General features: G+C 42.7%; 1 protein-coding gene across 1 annotated transcript; it reads left to right on the top strand.

Moving 5' to 3' along the window:
• The first annotated feature begins 976 nt into the window (after nucleotides 1-976).
• On the top strand, nucleotides 977-13836 carry TMPRSS3 (transmembrane serine protease 3). Its single transcript, XM_015881956.3, has 13 exons — nucleotides 977-994; nucleotides 2071-2212; nucleotides 3343-3453; nucleotides 4279-4395; nucleotides 4910-5033; nucleotides 6734-6859; nucleotides 7414-7457; nucleotides 7954-8119; nucleotides 8550-8719; nucleotides 10695-10790; nucleotides 11907-12049; nucleotides 12700-12854; nucleotides 13665-13836. Exons 1-13 carry the CDS (start codon nucleotides 977-979, stop codon nucleotides 13804-13806), a joined length of 1554 nt encoding a protein of 517 aa, XP_015737442.1. The 3' UTR covers nucleotides 13807-13836.
• The last annotated feature ends 1259 nt before the right edge of the window (nucleotides 13837-15095 follow it).

The following is a 15095-nucleotide window of genomic DNA, read 5'->3' as shown; positions in this document are numbered from 1 at the left end:
AGTTCAGCTGTACTTGGACACCCTTGTAGCCACAGCCATAGTCCACCAGCTGACCAACTGTACAAGGACAAACCAGGCTCCCCATCTAGACACAATGCCCTGGGTCTGAGCTTGGAGCAGTTCTGAGAGGCAGCTCAGTGAGGCCTGTGCTTTCTGGTAGTGCTTCATCACTCTTCCTCCTTCTTCCCTCCACTCTCCCTTCAGCAACATCTCTCTATTTACTGAAAAACTGCAAGCCAAATTAGGACTACTTCTAAGTATTTTACAAAGCTGAACATAAGTTTTCATTTTCTAAGCCCAGACTGCAAAGAAGCTGATACAACACTCTCAATACAGGCACACTGTTTTCAGGAATGAGTTACTGTTTGAAAAATATTCCCAAAAGGTTGTACAATGCTTGATTATGGAAGTTATCCACAATTAACATATGTGTTGTTATTGCTGTTGTTTTCCCAGAACCCCTGTTTAAATGTGCTGTTTGCTATGAGCATACAGCAAAGGGTAAGGAAGTGAAGAAGGAGCATCATCCAAGGTCCCAATATGACAACACAAAGAAACACTTGGGCCTCTTCCTGCTGCCACTCAGGGCTGTAGGCAGACTCCTTCACTGCACAGTTTTTGATAAAAGATGAGCAAGCACAAGCCCACGTGGTTTAACTTCGGTGGTATTTCTTTGCCTGGAAGGTTACAGAAAGGTTTGCAAATACTGCAATATTACTTTACGCTCTTAGGATGATTAAAACGTGTGCTGACTTTTTATCTCCCCCTTTCCGTAGCCATGCCATCCGGGGCTACCTGATATCCATCCCCAGCTTGGATTTCACAGCCGTCTCCACAAGGCTGCCTGTGACCAGTGGCTGAACAGGCGGCCTGGGGTGGCTTGAGAAACCTCTGATAGTGGGCTGGCTTAGCAACCTCAGGACTTCCTTTTGGCTTCTTTTGATGATGAAGAGAGAAAACAGTTTTGCTTTTAACTATGACTTCTCAGGAAGAGGTGAGTGAAGCTTTGTGAGGGCATGATGTCCTCTAAAGAAGTGACGTGGCTGTGCTTATCTCTCATGTAGTTTATACCTCTCAATGCTGTTCTATTTCCAGATGAACAATTTATGCAGTGGTTAAAGGGTTTTAAGGGTAGAACAGTATTAGAAATGCTTAAAAATCATTTATAGCAAACCGTTCTTTTATCTGCCATAAAATTAGTGGGCTACATATAAAATTTAATTTATGGTCATTGAAATGAAAATTGGACTTTATCAAAAGAAAGAGTGGAAACCTCATTGCAACTGTTTGCTAAAAGGTGAAGAGATATTCCAGGTGATTAGAGATTAGTGCCACCAACAAAGCACACATACTTTGCCTAAAATGTGCCGCTACAAATATTTTCCGGGACTGATTTGGCAAGCACTTGTGCTGCTTTTACATCTTGCCAACTCCACTCTCTCTAGCAATCCTGGACCTATTTCACACCATTACGAGGTCAAAAACCTGATACCTTTTGTCACTGATAGTGTTCAGAACTGAAGCTAGAGATCAGTATTTTGAAGTTGCTTACCTTGAGTTCTGGTGTGGCCAGTTTTAATTATTTTCCACATTGTGGATAGAGATCAAGGGTTTTCTGGGCTAAAATTCAGTCAGCCCAAGCATGAGGTTGCTGCCAGGTGCTATACGGGTGTAATGTGCTTTTCTGTCTCTCTTGCTTCTGATTGCAATTAAAGAGAGCACCTCACAGGGGTTAGGTTGAAATTTAAGGGAAAAAAAGGAAGTCAGAGTTATTGAAAGTGCTTAGAGAAACTTGAAAATAATTTAACCTCTGCAGTTAATTAATTACCAGAGCTTCTCTCAAGAAGTATGGTTTCTTTTCTCATGAAGAAATAGTTTATTTTGGGCAAACACAGCATTCTTGCAGGTGTCTCTGTGGATTCATTCTGTATCTGCCTTGAATGGAAAAAGAATTATCAATGGGAGTAGGAAGAAAATATCTTTTCAAATCAGGAGAAGAGCATCAGATTTTTTGAGGTGCAAGAAATAATTTGCTTAAATATTGTCTTTTTGTTTCTTCTGTTGAGCCAGGCTCAAGGGGGAAATCCCACTACTGGAAGTCTTGAAATCATCTCTATTACAGAAGATGGACCACCAGTACCAGAAATTAATTTCTCCTTCAAAAGATTTTTCAGCATACAAATGAGAGTTGATCCCAGTGCAGATGGATCTGGTAGGGATGCTGCATGGTGTTTTGACCTTTGTAATCTGAACAGCTAATTAGCTTGCCCACACATTCAGAGAAAGCAATTACTCGGAGGAACAAGAAACACAAGCTCACTCCCCCACTTGTGAGATTTGCCACCATATCAACAGATGACGACATCTTCTGTCTTGTGCTTGCACCCACAAGCATTTTTTATAGACAGATTATCCACTCACTTCTGCCACATAGCAGATACTTACCCACGCTTTTCAACATGGTTTTCATTGGCTTATTTGAAGTTTTCCCAAATTGGAAATTCTGTCCTTTAAGAAAAACCTGAATGTACAGTATAACAGTCTGTAGGAGGAATAGCAAACATGTTGGTTACTTCCCATAGGTTTCACGTCAAATATACCAACTTTAACAGAGGCAGAATGAGTAACAAGGGTGAAAATGCAATTTATTTCTACAGTCCACTACCTACTGAAGCTGTGAAAAATATTGAATATCAGTCATCAACTCCATTGCCACAATCAATTGCTCAGTTGCTATAGGGAGGGTCTGGGAAGGTTGGAATTTACCTGTGATTCTATGATCCCTGGGAGACCCTCAGCATCCTTGACTGGTTCTAAGTTTTCCTTGGAAACTCAATCCCAGCATAGAGCTATTACTTGGTTCTCTCCTTGCCTTTATAGTAAAACTTTGTCCAGATCACCTTTTCCAATATTTTTTTTTCAAGCTATCTTCTAATTTGTAGGTCTCATGTTTGCAAGTTTTGCTTTTTACCACTGTCAATTAACTTTGATTTGAAGTCCAAAAGTTCTTGCCTTAAATGCTGTTTGTTAACAGGTCCTATCTTCTTTCCAAGATTCCTGCTCATGTTCAAAGCTTTAGCACCTCTTCCTACCTCCACTGCTGATGCTGGTGCATGGGGCTGCACACAGTTATCAGAGAACCATGCAGCTGGGGTAGCTGCTGGAGGGAGCACTGGGACCGCATACATAGTACAGGCAAGAGTCAGGAGATATGGACAGGAATGATTGTGAAATGCATGCAGCAGTTGCTGCTTCATCTAGCTTAATGTAAGAGAAATCTTTTCATTGCAAACTCCAGCTGTTTTAACTTCATAGAAGCTGTTATCTCTGTTTGGTTTCTAGGGGATATTGAACCACCTTCGATTTGCCAAGTATTAATCTCTCCCAAATACCTTCCATATGTCTGTGCTTTATTCTTTGTAGTAATCCTAGCAGTTGCCACTGGCCTGGGTGGTGAGTACAATTAGTTATTCATTAAGTTATTCATTAGTCATTCATTCTCCATTAACCATTCTAATTCTTAATTTTTCATGAGCTTTTTACTTAAAATGGAATTAAACTGCTTCTGCCACTTGCTAACTGAAGTATAAAGTCTTGTTGATGTGATGGCTTTACGTTTTACATACATGTAGAAATAAAATAGATCTGGTGCTCATGACAAGATTGATGTAATACTTAGGACACTTGGGGAGCCTGTAGGACTAAGACTACAATCAGATTTCACTGATTCCTCCTGAGTGGTGATATAATAATTGAGAAATCTAGGGAAGCGTAAGCTAACATGCATAGTCTTGTCTTATAAATCAGTACTTTCAGTTTGGCTTCCAAAACCAAACAAACTTTCCCCTATAACAAATCCCTATGAAGGAAAAGAAAGCATGAGATGAGTTCAGTTGTGACTGGAAGGTGTATTCTACCCAGTGGTATGTGCCAAATATGTTGATGGTACAGTGGTGCCTTCACATCCACAGCTGGAATGAGTAAGGATCTCCTTGCTTTGCTGGTGAGGGTTCACAGCACCTGGAAACTTATCCTGGTGTGGAACATAAACTGGGTTAAGATATCTGTGAAGGAGGCAGCACAGGCAGAAAGACAGTTTCATCCTACAGTTCATTACTAATGGATGAGTTTAACAGCACCATGAAGCAATGTCCGGGTTGTATTTCAGAAGTTCCTAGAGTACAGGAATTGCCTTTGCCTCAGCAAGGTAGAAATATGGCCAGATAATGAAAGCAAGAATGTGTGTTTCTTCACCTTGTTTTCTTCCATTCTTGCCAGTCCAATACAACTGCATTGGGAAGTTTCGCTGCCGATCATCCTTCAAGTGTATCCAGAAATCAGCCAGGTGCAATGGTGTCTTCAACTGTAAGGAAGGGGAAGATGAGTATGGATGTGGTAATTCAGATTTGATTATAAATCCCTGATACCTCCTCATGCAGTGACTGGGACACTGTTAAGAGAGATGTGTTGTAAAGAATTTCAGTGAGACCGAAGAATAGATACTGAGCTCTGCTCTGTGTGACAGCGACAGGGCCCGAGGCAACGGCATGGAGCTGTGCCAGGGGAGGGGCAGCTGGGGGTCAGGGAAAGGGGCTGCACCACAGGGCGGTGGGCATGGAACGGGATGCACAGGGCTGTGGGCACAGCCCCCAGTTCTGGAGTTCAAGGAGCATCTGGGCTGTGCTCTCAGACATAGCATGATTTACCAGTTCCCTCCTTAAAGTTAAGAAACAGAAATGCACAGAGAAATTCTGTCAAAGGATCCAAGTGATCAAAAAGACAAGTAATAAAATCTTCAAGAGTCAGGAAATGTGGATACCACAATGGTGAACTGCACAGCTGTGTGCATGTTGTTGTCCTGGTGGTTCTTTGCATCTCACTCAGGCTTCTCTACCTCTGAATCTCAAAGTCAGGCTGAGTGGCAAGAGAGCTGTACTTCAGGTGTTCACCTCAGGATCCTGGCGAACAGTCTGTTCTGATGACTGGAAAGCAGAGTATGGAAATACTACCTGTAAACACCTGGGTTTCTCAAGGTATGAATGTAAAACAAAAGGAATTTATTTGACATTCTTATCAAATTCTGACAGTTGCAGTTTTCTTAATGAAACCCTGCATAAGTCTGTGCTTTAAAATAAAAAAGGACTTATTCAGTTCTTGTGAATAATATAATTGAAGATAACATAGGAAACTGTCGTGAACATTTTCACACTGAAAATGCCAGCTGTTGCTCCTATGAATCCTGGATGATGGCTAACAGCACTGGTTTGGTTAAGTCTTCCCTTCCCTTCCCTTCCCTTCCCTTCCCTTCCCTTCCCTTCCCTTCCCTTCCCTTCCCTTCCCTTCCCTTCCCTTCCCTTCCCTTCCCTTCCCTTCCCTTCCCTTCCCTTCCCTTCCCTTCCCTTCCCTTCCCTTCCCTTCCCTTCCCTTCCCTTCCCTTCCCTTCCCTTCCCTTCCCTTCCCTTCCCTTCCCTTCCCTTCCCTTCCCTTCCCTTCCCTTCCCTTCCCTTCCCTTCCCTTCCCTTCCCTTCCCTTCCCCTCCCCTCCCCTCCCCTCCCCTCCCCTCCCCTCCCCTCCCCTCCCCTCCCCTCCCCTCCCCTCCCCTCCCCTCCCCTCCCCTCCCCTCCCCTCCCCTCCCCTCCCCTCCCCTCCCCTCCCCTCCCCTCCCCTTCCTTCCCTTCCCTTCCCTTCCCTTCCCTTCCCTTCCCTTCCCTTCCCTTCCCTTCCCTTCCCTTCCCTTCCCTTCCCTTCCCTTCCCTTCCCTTCCCTTCCCTTCCCTTCCCTTCCCTTCCCTTCCCTTCCCTTCCCTTCCCTTCCCTTCCCTTCCCTTCCCTTCCCTTCCATTTCCAGGACTGCAGGTACCTGAATTCTACCTGTCTCCCTAGTAGCTGCAATCTGTTTGAGAGGCACTGTACAACATATGAGTATTTTCCATTTATTTTCTTCATCAGCAGGAAAATTATATATGAGATCTGCTCAGAAAGTAATGCTTCTCCTATTTTATGATGTTGGCCCACAGCATCAGAGGCGGATGTTGGTGGGATGGCAGAAGAGGCTGAACCTTCCCACCAGTATTCCATTACATGTTGTTGCCATGTGACAGATGGCAGCAGAGGGGCAGTCTGACACAATGGTGTCTGACACAAAAGTGCAGCTGAAGTAAAGGTGTGTTACTGAATTCCTCCATGTGGAAAACACAGCACCCACTGACATCCATTGACACTTGCTGAAGACACTTGCCATCCAGTCACAATGAAGTTCTAGCAGAACATTAGAATTAAAATTGACTTTCTCTGCCAGTTGAAGACCTCTCAATACATGAGAATTCTGACATGGCTGTGGAAGAAGTATGCATGCGTTATAAGAAGCACTTCTTGGAGGGGTTGGGATGACTAGGAGAGTGGTTAGGTCCTGGAACAGGCTGCCCAGGGAGGTTGTGGATGCCCCGTCCTTGGAGGTGTTCAAGACCAGGTTGGACGGGGCCCTGGGCAACCTGATCTAGTAAATGTGTATGTTTGGTGGCCCTGCCAGGCAGGGGGGTTGGAACTACATGATCCTTGAGGTCCCTTCCAACCTGGGTCATTCTGTGATTCTGTGATTCTGTGTGACTTCACCAAGTGCCAAAATCTGGTCATTGTGGCTGCTGCACCGGGTTTCCACTAATAGAGGCACTAAATTATTCAGGCGGATTACTGGATGTCTGTCTGATGAAGCTGTGTTTATGCTTTATTTACAGTTATGTGAGTTCAGGTTATCTGCCTGTGGCTGCTGTTGAAAAACAGTTCCAAAGACATTTTGTATCCCTCAGCCATTGGTTATCAATGGATCAAGTGACATCGCTGCATAATGCAACAAACTTGAGGTATGCTTTGACTTGTTGTTTGAATGGCAGAAAACCATGTCGTTCATAATGACAGAAAGAGAGAATTTAATGAGCTATTTGACAAAGCTGTCCCACAATTTCTTTACAGCAAATGGATGGACACCAGGCACTTACCTTTCTCTAACATAGATCAGTTCCTTTGAGTTCACAGACCCCTAGCTGTTTCCCAGTGGGCATATAACCCCCTTGTAGTGTGTTTCTTTATCTTGATAATGGCTTGCTTCTCTTAGTTGCTTTTCACTGAGAAGCAAGCTATGGATCCAAGGAGACTACAGATCATGTGCTAAAAGTAACCTCCCCTTACAGAAGAGTGAACCACTCTTCATCAGGACAGCAAGTGGTCTGCAGACTCCTGATGGTATCTAAGCTCCTACCTTACATATTTCAGTTGAATGCCTTAAGTAGATTGGATGAATGCTTGAATACATGTCTCTCTTATTGTATGAATTATATGTATTTATGTAGACATACTTGCTAGGGAAGAAGTGGTAGTCCTAAATTGTATCTAATACTTTACTGTCTCTTCATCTTAGGGAAGAATGCACTTCTGGCAGTGTAATCATCTTAAAGTGTTTAGGTAAGCATCAGCAGAAGTGAGAATAAGATGAAGACCTGTCCTTCATCACCCACTGCAGAGCAAGAGTGAGGAGGAATTGGATGCTCAGGGGAATACTGTCAGCTTTTCACATGCAATGAGAAATTGTATTTCTTAATACAAAATTTCAGAGAATTTCAGGAATCCAGAGCAGACTTGGGGGGCAGATTTGGAGTATCAGGTAGCAAGAACAACTCAGTAAAAATCACAGTAGGAAGTAGACACGTATCAATGATCTGATGCTACAATCCAAACTCTTTGCCATCTTGACATCTAAAGGGAAATTGTCTTAATTCCTGAACTTCAGTGCACACCTCTCAATGCCAGCTTGTTTTCCAATTGGGATATGAGAAGTCTGGGTGTTGGAGATGGTCCTGCTGCAGAGACCACCTGGTCTTGGCAAGGTTAGAGGTTCATAAGGTGACAAAAACTGTTCCTGTGTTTCCCCCCATGGACTGTAACCTTTGCTTTCTGGCAGCATGCGGGGTGCGGGCCAGCTACAGGCCACGGATTGTTGGAGGCAATGCATCCTTGCCCCAGCAGTGGCCTTGGCAGGTCAGCCTGCAGTTCCACGGGCACCACCTCTGTGGAGGGTCTGTCATCACCCCACGCTGGATCATCACAGCTGCACATTGTGTCTATGAGTAAGTAAGTCCCTAAATTGACTTACTCGGGTGTCCCATTGACTCTACTTGCAGCACATATTGGGGAACACTGCAGAAGAAGGCTCAAACATTGCATTTTGCCTTCAGAAAACCTGCAGAAGAGATTGGCTTATCCTGATTTCACAGACTTTATCTATAGCATTTAAACCATCTCTCCTTCTTCCTGCACCAGTGCAAATCCTTATGAAAAAGGATCTTTCACAAAAGTGTTCAAATCACAGCCCAATTTTCATGGCTCAGGAGGAATTTTTACTTGGCTGCTGAGCAGTAAAGTACTCAGAAGCTCCTAAGTAAATGGCAAGACCCTTTTCAACTTAATAGGATCAATCAGTTTGTGAGCTTTGGAGACAGATGACAACCTGAGAGTTTTCTTAAAGGATTCTCACTCTCCCCTACCTCTTCATTTCAGCTTGTTCTTACCGAGCTCGTGGAGTGTGCAGGTTGGCTTTGTGACTCAGCAAGATACCCAGGTTCACACATATTCAGTGGAAAAGATTATATACCATCGAAATTATAAACCCAAGACCATGGGAAATGATATAGCGCTGATGAAACTGGCAGCACCTCTTGCTTTCAATGGTAATTCATTGTGTGAGCTGTCACTTGACTTTCTCACTTCTGCAGCTAAGAGCACAGGCTGGGAAGTTCTTTTGTTCTGACACAGGACATCTGGGTGCATTCTTACTGCCTCTAAAAACAATGAGAGGAAAGCAACATAGATATAGTGAACCTGCTGCTGTGATAGCAAGGGATCCCTACCCCAATGACAATGGTTTATCCCCCTTGCTCACCACCAGCCATAGGATGAGCCTTAGCTCAAGTGATGTACCTTAGATGAGCCTTACTTCCAAGTACTGTCTCCACATGGCAGCAGAAAGCAGCAGAAAGCCTTCCCAGCCCCAACACCAGAAACACTTCTGTACTTCAGGTGCAGAGGTACAGTGTGATTGCAGGCACTACAGGCTTCCTACTCATTCTGGTGTTGGCTTGCTGAAGGCGTTTAATAATAGACAAATATTAACTTTATTCTTTCTAAATAATTTTTCCTATCTAAAATATACATCCCACCTAATTTTTCTTGGACATCACAGAGATTTTTACAACGTTCTTGCTGTCCTTATTCCTGTGAGTATAGGGAGTTCCAGCAGAGCCCAAAGCTGAAAATCAAGCTTAAATTTTAAAGAGAAGCCAACACAGTACAAATATAACAGTGCTTTTGAATTAAAACCACTCTTATTTTCTCAGTAGGATGCTGTCTATGGCTGACACAGCTAGTGAGTTGAAATAATGTGTAACAATACTGTATGAATATAAATCATCACCTACCAATATTTCCTATTCACTGTGAGCTCTTTCTGCAAAGGTGGACTGGCTCCCCATTGCATCTAGATTCTCCAACCCTAAATCAATACTCCTGAAATTGCCCACAGCAGGAAGAGTGTAACTAGATGACCTTTAAGATCCCTTCTAACCCAAGCCATTCTATGATTCTATGATTCTACTCTATTAAATCTTTCCAGCTTCCAGTTTAGATAAAAATTCAGCTTGAATTTATTCCATTTGAAATTTCTGCCACTGCTGTTTTCTTTTGCTCAGGATCAAGTTTGTGAAGCTAACAAGAACAAGAAAAGCTCTGTATCTGAACTGGGGACAAGGGGCAGCCTGGGGAGCCTTGGAGGCTTTATGCTTTTAGCTGTAATCATTGCATAGTGGAGAAGTGTACTGCTAGGAATTACCCAGTATAACATCATATCTTCCATCCCTTCGTGCAGTGCTCTGCCACCTTGATAGCTTGTAGTTCATCCCTGTGAGCATCAAGCACTGACCGTATTGCATAGCATTCAGTACCCCAGAGCACAGAGGTACCCTTGGTCTATAAGAATATGGATGGAAAGCAAATAGTACTCCAGACATCTTGCTGCCCTTTCTGAGGATCGCAGTAATGCATGCTGATAGCTTTTTCACATGCCACTGCACAAAACACATTATAAGGTACTATACCAGCCATGTTATAGCTAACCATGGCCCTTTGGCAGAGCAGCATGCCATGGAGTCTCGATGAGTATGAGGTGTATTTCAGCTGAGTATGAGGTGTATTTCCTATTTACTCATTCATAACTTTATTGACAACCAAACATGTCTTTTATTACTTCCTTCCTTTTAAGCCCACTGTAGGTATTTGGCCATAAGTCTTAAGGAAAGTAGGATATTAGGAAAGATTATTCTCAGCAAGAGCAATGAGGCAGTGGCACAGGCTGCCCAGGGAGACAGTAAAGTCACTGTCCTTAGAAGTGTTCAAGAGCCATGTGGATGTGGCACTGAGGGCCATGGTTGGTGGACATGGTGGGGATGGGCTGATGGTTGGACTGGGTGACCTCAGAGGTCTTTTCCAACCTTAATGATTCTATGATTCTATGAACTACTGAGTTTCTTTATGTGGTGAGTGTATAGTTTTCTTAGAAACTTAATTGCAGGCCATATCCTGAAAGATTTACTCAAGTATACACTTTGTATCAAAGTGATTCTCTCTTCTCTTATTTATGTTTTTTAATAGGTCACATAGAGCCAATTTGTCTGCCTAATTTTGGTGAACAGTTCCCAGAAGGAAAAATGTGTTGGGTGTCAGGATGGGGAGCAACTGTTGAAGGAGGTATTTTAAGTGTCTGCTGTCAGTTACAGTACATGAAAATATCTCACACAGATTAAATATAGGATTTGGCTGGAGCAATTGATCAACATTAAATTGTCTGGGGTATCTGTGGGGAAGAAGATGACATATTCCTAAATTTTATGGTCACCCTGGAAAGGGAATTGAGTCTTTTGCAAGGGGGAATATGAGACAAAAGTGCTGTACTAACTCTTAACATGAGGAATGAATGGGTACACTCTATGGAAAGGATGAAAACCACCTGTAGGTGCAGTACCATCTAGACACTATCCAACTCTCATGTTTTGTATAACTTCAACCACAGAAAGCAGAGCAGAAATGCAAAAATCAAACATTCATTTTTTCTTTTTCCAGAGAGAGCATGTATATATTTTCAGGCGAGCTGGATGATAAAGAAATCAGATTTGTGAATTATGTTGGAAACAAAAGGGAATATTTTATTTTTAGCATGACTTGTGGGTTATGTTAGTCAATAATACGTACTGACTCACTTTCACTTCAGAGTGCTTGAGTGCTCAGGTCATTGTTCTTTCTTCATTCTTGATATGTCTCATTTAAAATGTTCCCGTTGTTCAGAAAACAAAATAATGGAGTATAGCAAAAGGTGGGAAAAAAAAGAGAAAGCAACATTTGCCACATAAAAAGATGAGATCTAAATTGGAATGATAGTGTGCAAGTGCTCCTATTTGTAGAAATGACTCACTGAGATTCTGATGACTATTTGTAGAATAAAACAGATGTTTGCAGGTGATTTGTTGATGAACAGAACAGGGACTCAATTCAAAACAGATTTGTGCACTAGAATTAGAAGACAATGTCCAAATAGCTTTTAAGTTCACAACTGAAGTAGAAACATGTAGCTCACCATTTTGTATTACACGCCATAATAACACCCAGCTCTATGCAGTCACTAGTTACCAGACTATGTACGTGATGAGACTTACATTATGTTGTTATTATACTGTATTTCTGTCACTCTTGCTTGCCAGTTCTTCATATTGTAAAGCATCTTCTGTTTTTGAGATTTAGAGATTACTTTCAAGGATAGAGAGTTTTTCCTTGTTTGTTTGTTTTTGGTTTTGTTCTGTTTTTGAACAGGTGATACATCCGAAACCATGAATTACGCAGGTGTTCCCTTGATTTCTAATAGAATTTGCAATCACAGGGATGTCTATGGTGGGATCATAACCTCTTCAATGCTTTGTGCCGGTTTCCTAAAGGGAGGGGTGGACACCTGCCAGGTATGGAAGTTTCCAAACTGCTAGTGTTCTCATTAACAGCAGCAATGGAAAAACATGAATGATAAGCTATCAGAAGGCACTCCCAGGCTTTTCTTGGACAAATATTTGTTCTTGTACCATTTACTCTGTTCAGCATGAATACAAGCCACTGACTGTGCACACATTCATGCACTACAATTCCCTTTTTACCTTTCTTCTGTGGGCCATATCTGCAACTTCTGAAGCCAAATTTACTTAAGACATTTTTTTAATCTCTTGTATGTGCTGCTGTGTGGGACCATCCTTTCCTTGCCCTCACTATGGCCTCTGCACTGCACTGAATTACACTGTGAGCAGCTCTGGAGACCTGCAAGGTGCAGAAATCCCATAGTGAAAAGCAGCCAAAGCATACATGAGAAGATAAGAAGTGTGGAATTTTGGAAAATGTAGAGGAATGGAAAAAAGGATTTGAGTATCAGTAGATTTACAATAACTCAGTGCCACACACAGTAATGCAGGCTCACCCGGTTTGTCGTGAATGAGGGGCAAAGTTACCAGAGTTACCCAGTTACAATCACACAAGGGACAAGATGAAACCAAGGCATGAGGTGCACAGATTTTCATTTGGGTGTCTGAGGCACTGACATTTGTCTTAATTCTTTATCCTCCAGGGAGACAGTGGGGGTCCTTTAGCATGTGAAGATATGAGTATCTGGAAGTTGGTGGGAACCACCAGCTTTGGAGTGGGCTGTGCAGAAGCGAACAAGCCTGGTGTCTACAGCCGAACTACCTCCTTCCTGGGCTGGATACACGAGCAGATGGAGGTGTGGTTTTACTCTGTTTCCATCTCCAGCTGTAGCTTTGCTTCACCTGTTCCACGTAGGATTCATCTTATATTTGTCACAGCTGACTTTTGCTTTATGGCAATATGTGACACAAGAGTGAGTTTGTCCTGTAGAAGCTGAGTGGGGAGAAATAAAATGGGGAGTGGGGAGAGAAGGTGTTGGCTGGAAGGAAAGGAGAGGAGAGGCAAGGAAATACGGGGATGCTGCAGCCACCTTCACCTACCTGGGTGCGTCACAGCTCACAGGTAAGCATCTATACACAGGCTCTTACATTTCATTCTCCTACCAAGATAAAACCACCCCAAGAACCGAAGCATACATCCCATCCTGCTCTAACCTGGTCCTCAGAGACAGAGACACTAGTGCTGCTATTCCAGCACTCAAATTGCTGGAATTAATGAATGAACAAACAAATGAATGAATGAATAGTGGTGGTGGTGTGCCAGAAGCAGCAATATGACTCCCAGCCCCAACACCTGCCTGTACTGCCACCGTGCCATGAGATGAAATCACTCCTGTCTCATCTTGTTTGTGAAATAGGCTAGACTTACTCCACAATCTGAAGTGCTAATGTCAAGCACTCTCAGATGAGGAAATTCCCAAAACAAGATCATGTGTGCAGTTTTAGCTCAGCTCAGTCTGCATACTGCATGACACATGCTGTTTTCGCAGTCTATATTACATGCAAAGGTTAATGCTGTCACTGCCCATCTGCCACTCAACAAAGCTAGAGAAGACAGGATAACATGCCCAAAGCTTTCAGACCTCTGGTATTCTTCCCCTCCTTTCCCTCTTAATCACTGTGTTTTCCCCACATCTAACCATAGGTTCCAGAAATGGCTGGCATTTTGCACATGCAAGATAAGTGAAGACATTTCAGATGAAGATGTCATATATGGTGATGTAATCAAGAGGGGAAAAAAGTGCAGTTAAATATATGTTTGGCTAGATGCTAGCAAGTCATAATTTTTCACAGGGACATCCTTCAGATTAAACATCTATTCATCCTCAAAAAAACTTTCAGTTGCAGCACAGAAACACAGACACTTCTTAATGCAACCTGAAAGAAACCAAAAGAAAGTAAAGTAAAGAAGAAAGTAAATAAGACCACAATTCTAATCTGCTCTTAGCTGCTATTGCTCATCGTGGATTGGGGTTCATTTGGTGTCTTCAGAAGTTCTTTTATTTTCTTCACACTAACTTAACTATTGTAGTTAAGGCTTATCAGAGAGGCTGGGAGAGGGATCCATTTTGATCTAAGAGATGTAAAATAGCAAGATAAGGAGCTTGGTCATCAGCTTGCCCTTTAAATGCTTTCCTTCTGGAAACTGACATTGTGACAACTCAGCTCTCAAGACCGTTCATTTAATGCCAGGCATGATCAGAGAGGAGGTATTTACATTTTCTGATCCTCAATTTCCTGGTCTAAAACCTGAGGTAAGCACTTCGGCCTCGCAGGTTTTCGAGAGCTTGCAAATATTTTGTTGATGACTCTCTCCTGTGAAGGCAACAGACAGTTTTCTATTGCTTTCCTCTAGGCAGTGAAATTAGGTGGTGTTGTTTCACAAAATGTTCATCCAACACAGTTTCTCTTGCTTCCATTTTGAATTGCTAGGGGAGGAAGTAAAGCTTGTAGTGCAAAATGGGAGTACCATTGTCCTTCATACATTACAATCTGAGATCTACTATGCTTCAGCTAGTGCATCTGAATAGGCATGAAATGTTCCCACCCCAGGAGAAAGAAATATGAAAAAAAAAAAAAAAAAGAAAAAGAAAGCAGCAATGGAACAACTAAGAAGAAACAAAACAAACCCCTTCAAATCTTACTTAGCTCCCTGTATGCGCTATCCCCCACATAGTATCTGCCACTGTTGCTAATATATTCCACCATCCCCCATAACCATAATTCTTTCTGAATCTTCTGTTCCTGCCGCAGCCTACACGGTTAGCAATCAGTGAACTCAAGTGGTGAGAGAAGCTGATGGCATTTCCTCAGGTTCACAGTACGTGTGATGGGAGTTGCAGCCCATCAGGAGGAGGTGGTGTATTTTTGTGAAGAACAAGCACAACCATTCATATGGCAGAACTGGCTCCAGCAGGCCTGTGTTGACATTGGTTCAAATGGAAGCAAGCAGAATGCATACATAATTGGTTTTGCTTTCTAGAGAGAAGAGTTGCAGACCTGAAGGGCACGCTGACTCAGTGGGCTTTTGGACATCCAT

The sequence above is a fragment of the Coturnix japonica genome, chromosome 1 (assembly GCF_054131305.1).
Source record: "Coturnix japonica strain WE chromosome 1, WE-NBRP24, whole genome shotgun sequence".
Classification (NCBI taxonomy): Eukaryota; Metazoa; Chordata; class Aves; order Galliformes; family Phasianidae; genus Coturnix; species Coturnix japonica.
This window is presented reverse-complemented; position numbering and strand designations above follow the sequence as displayed.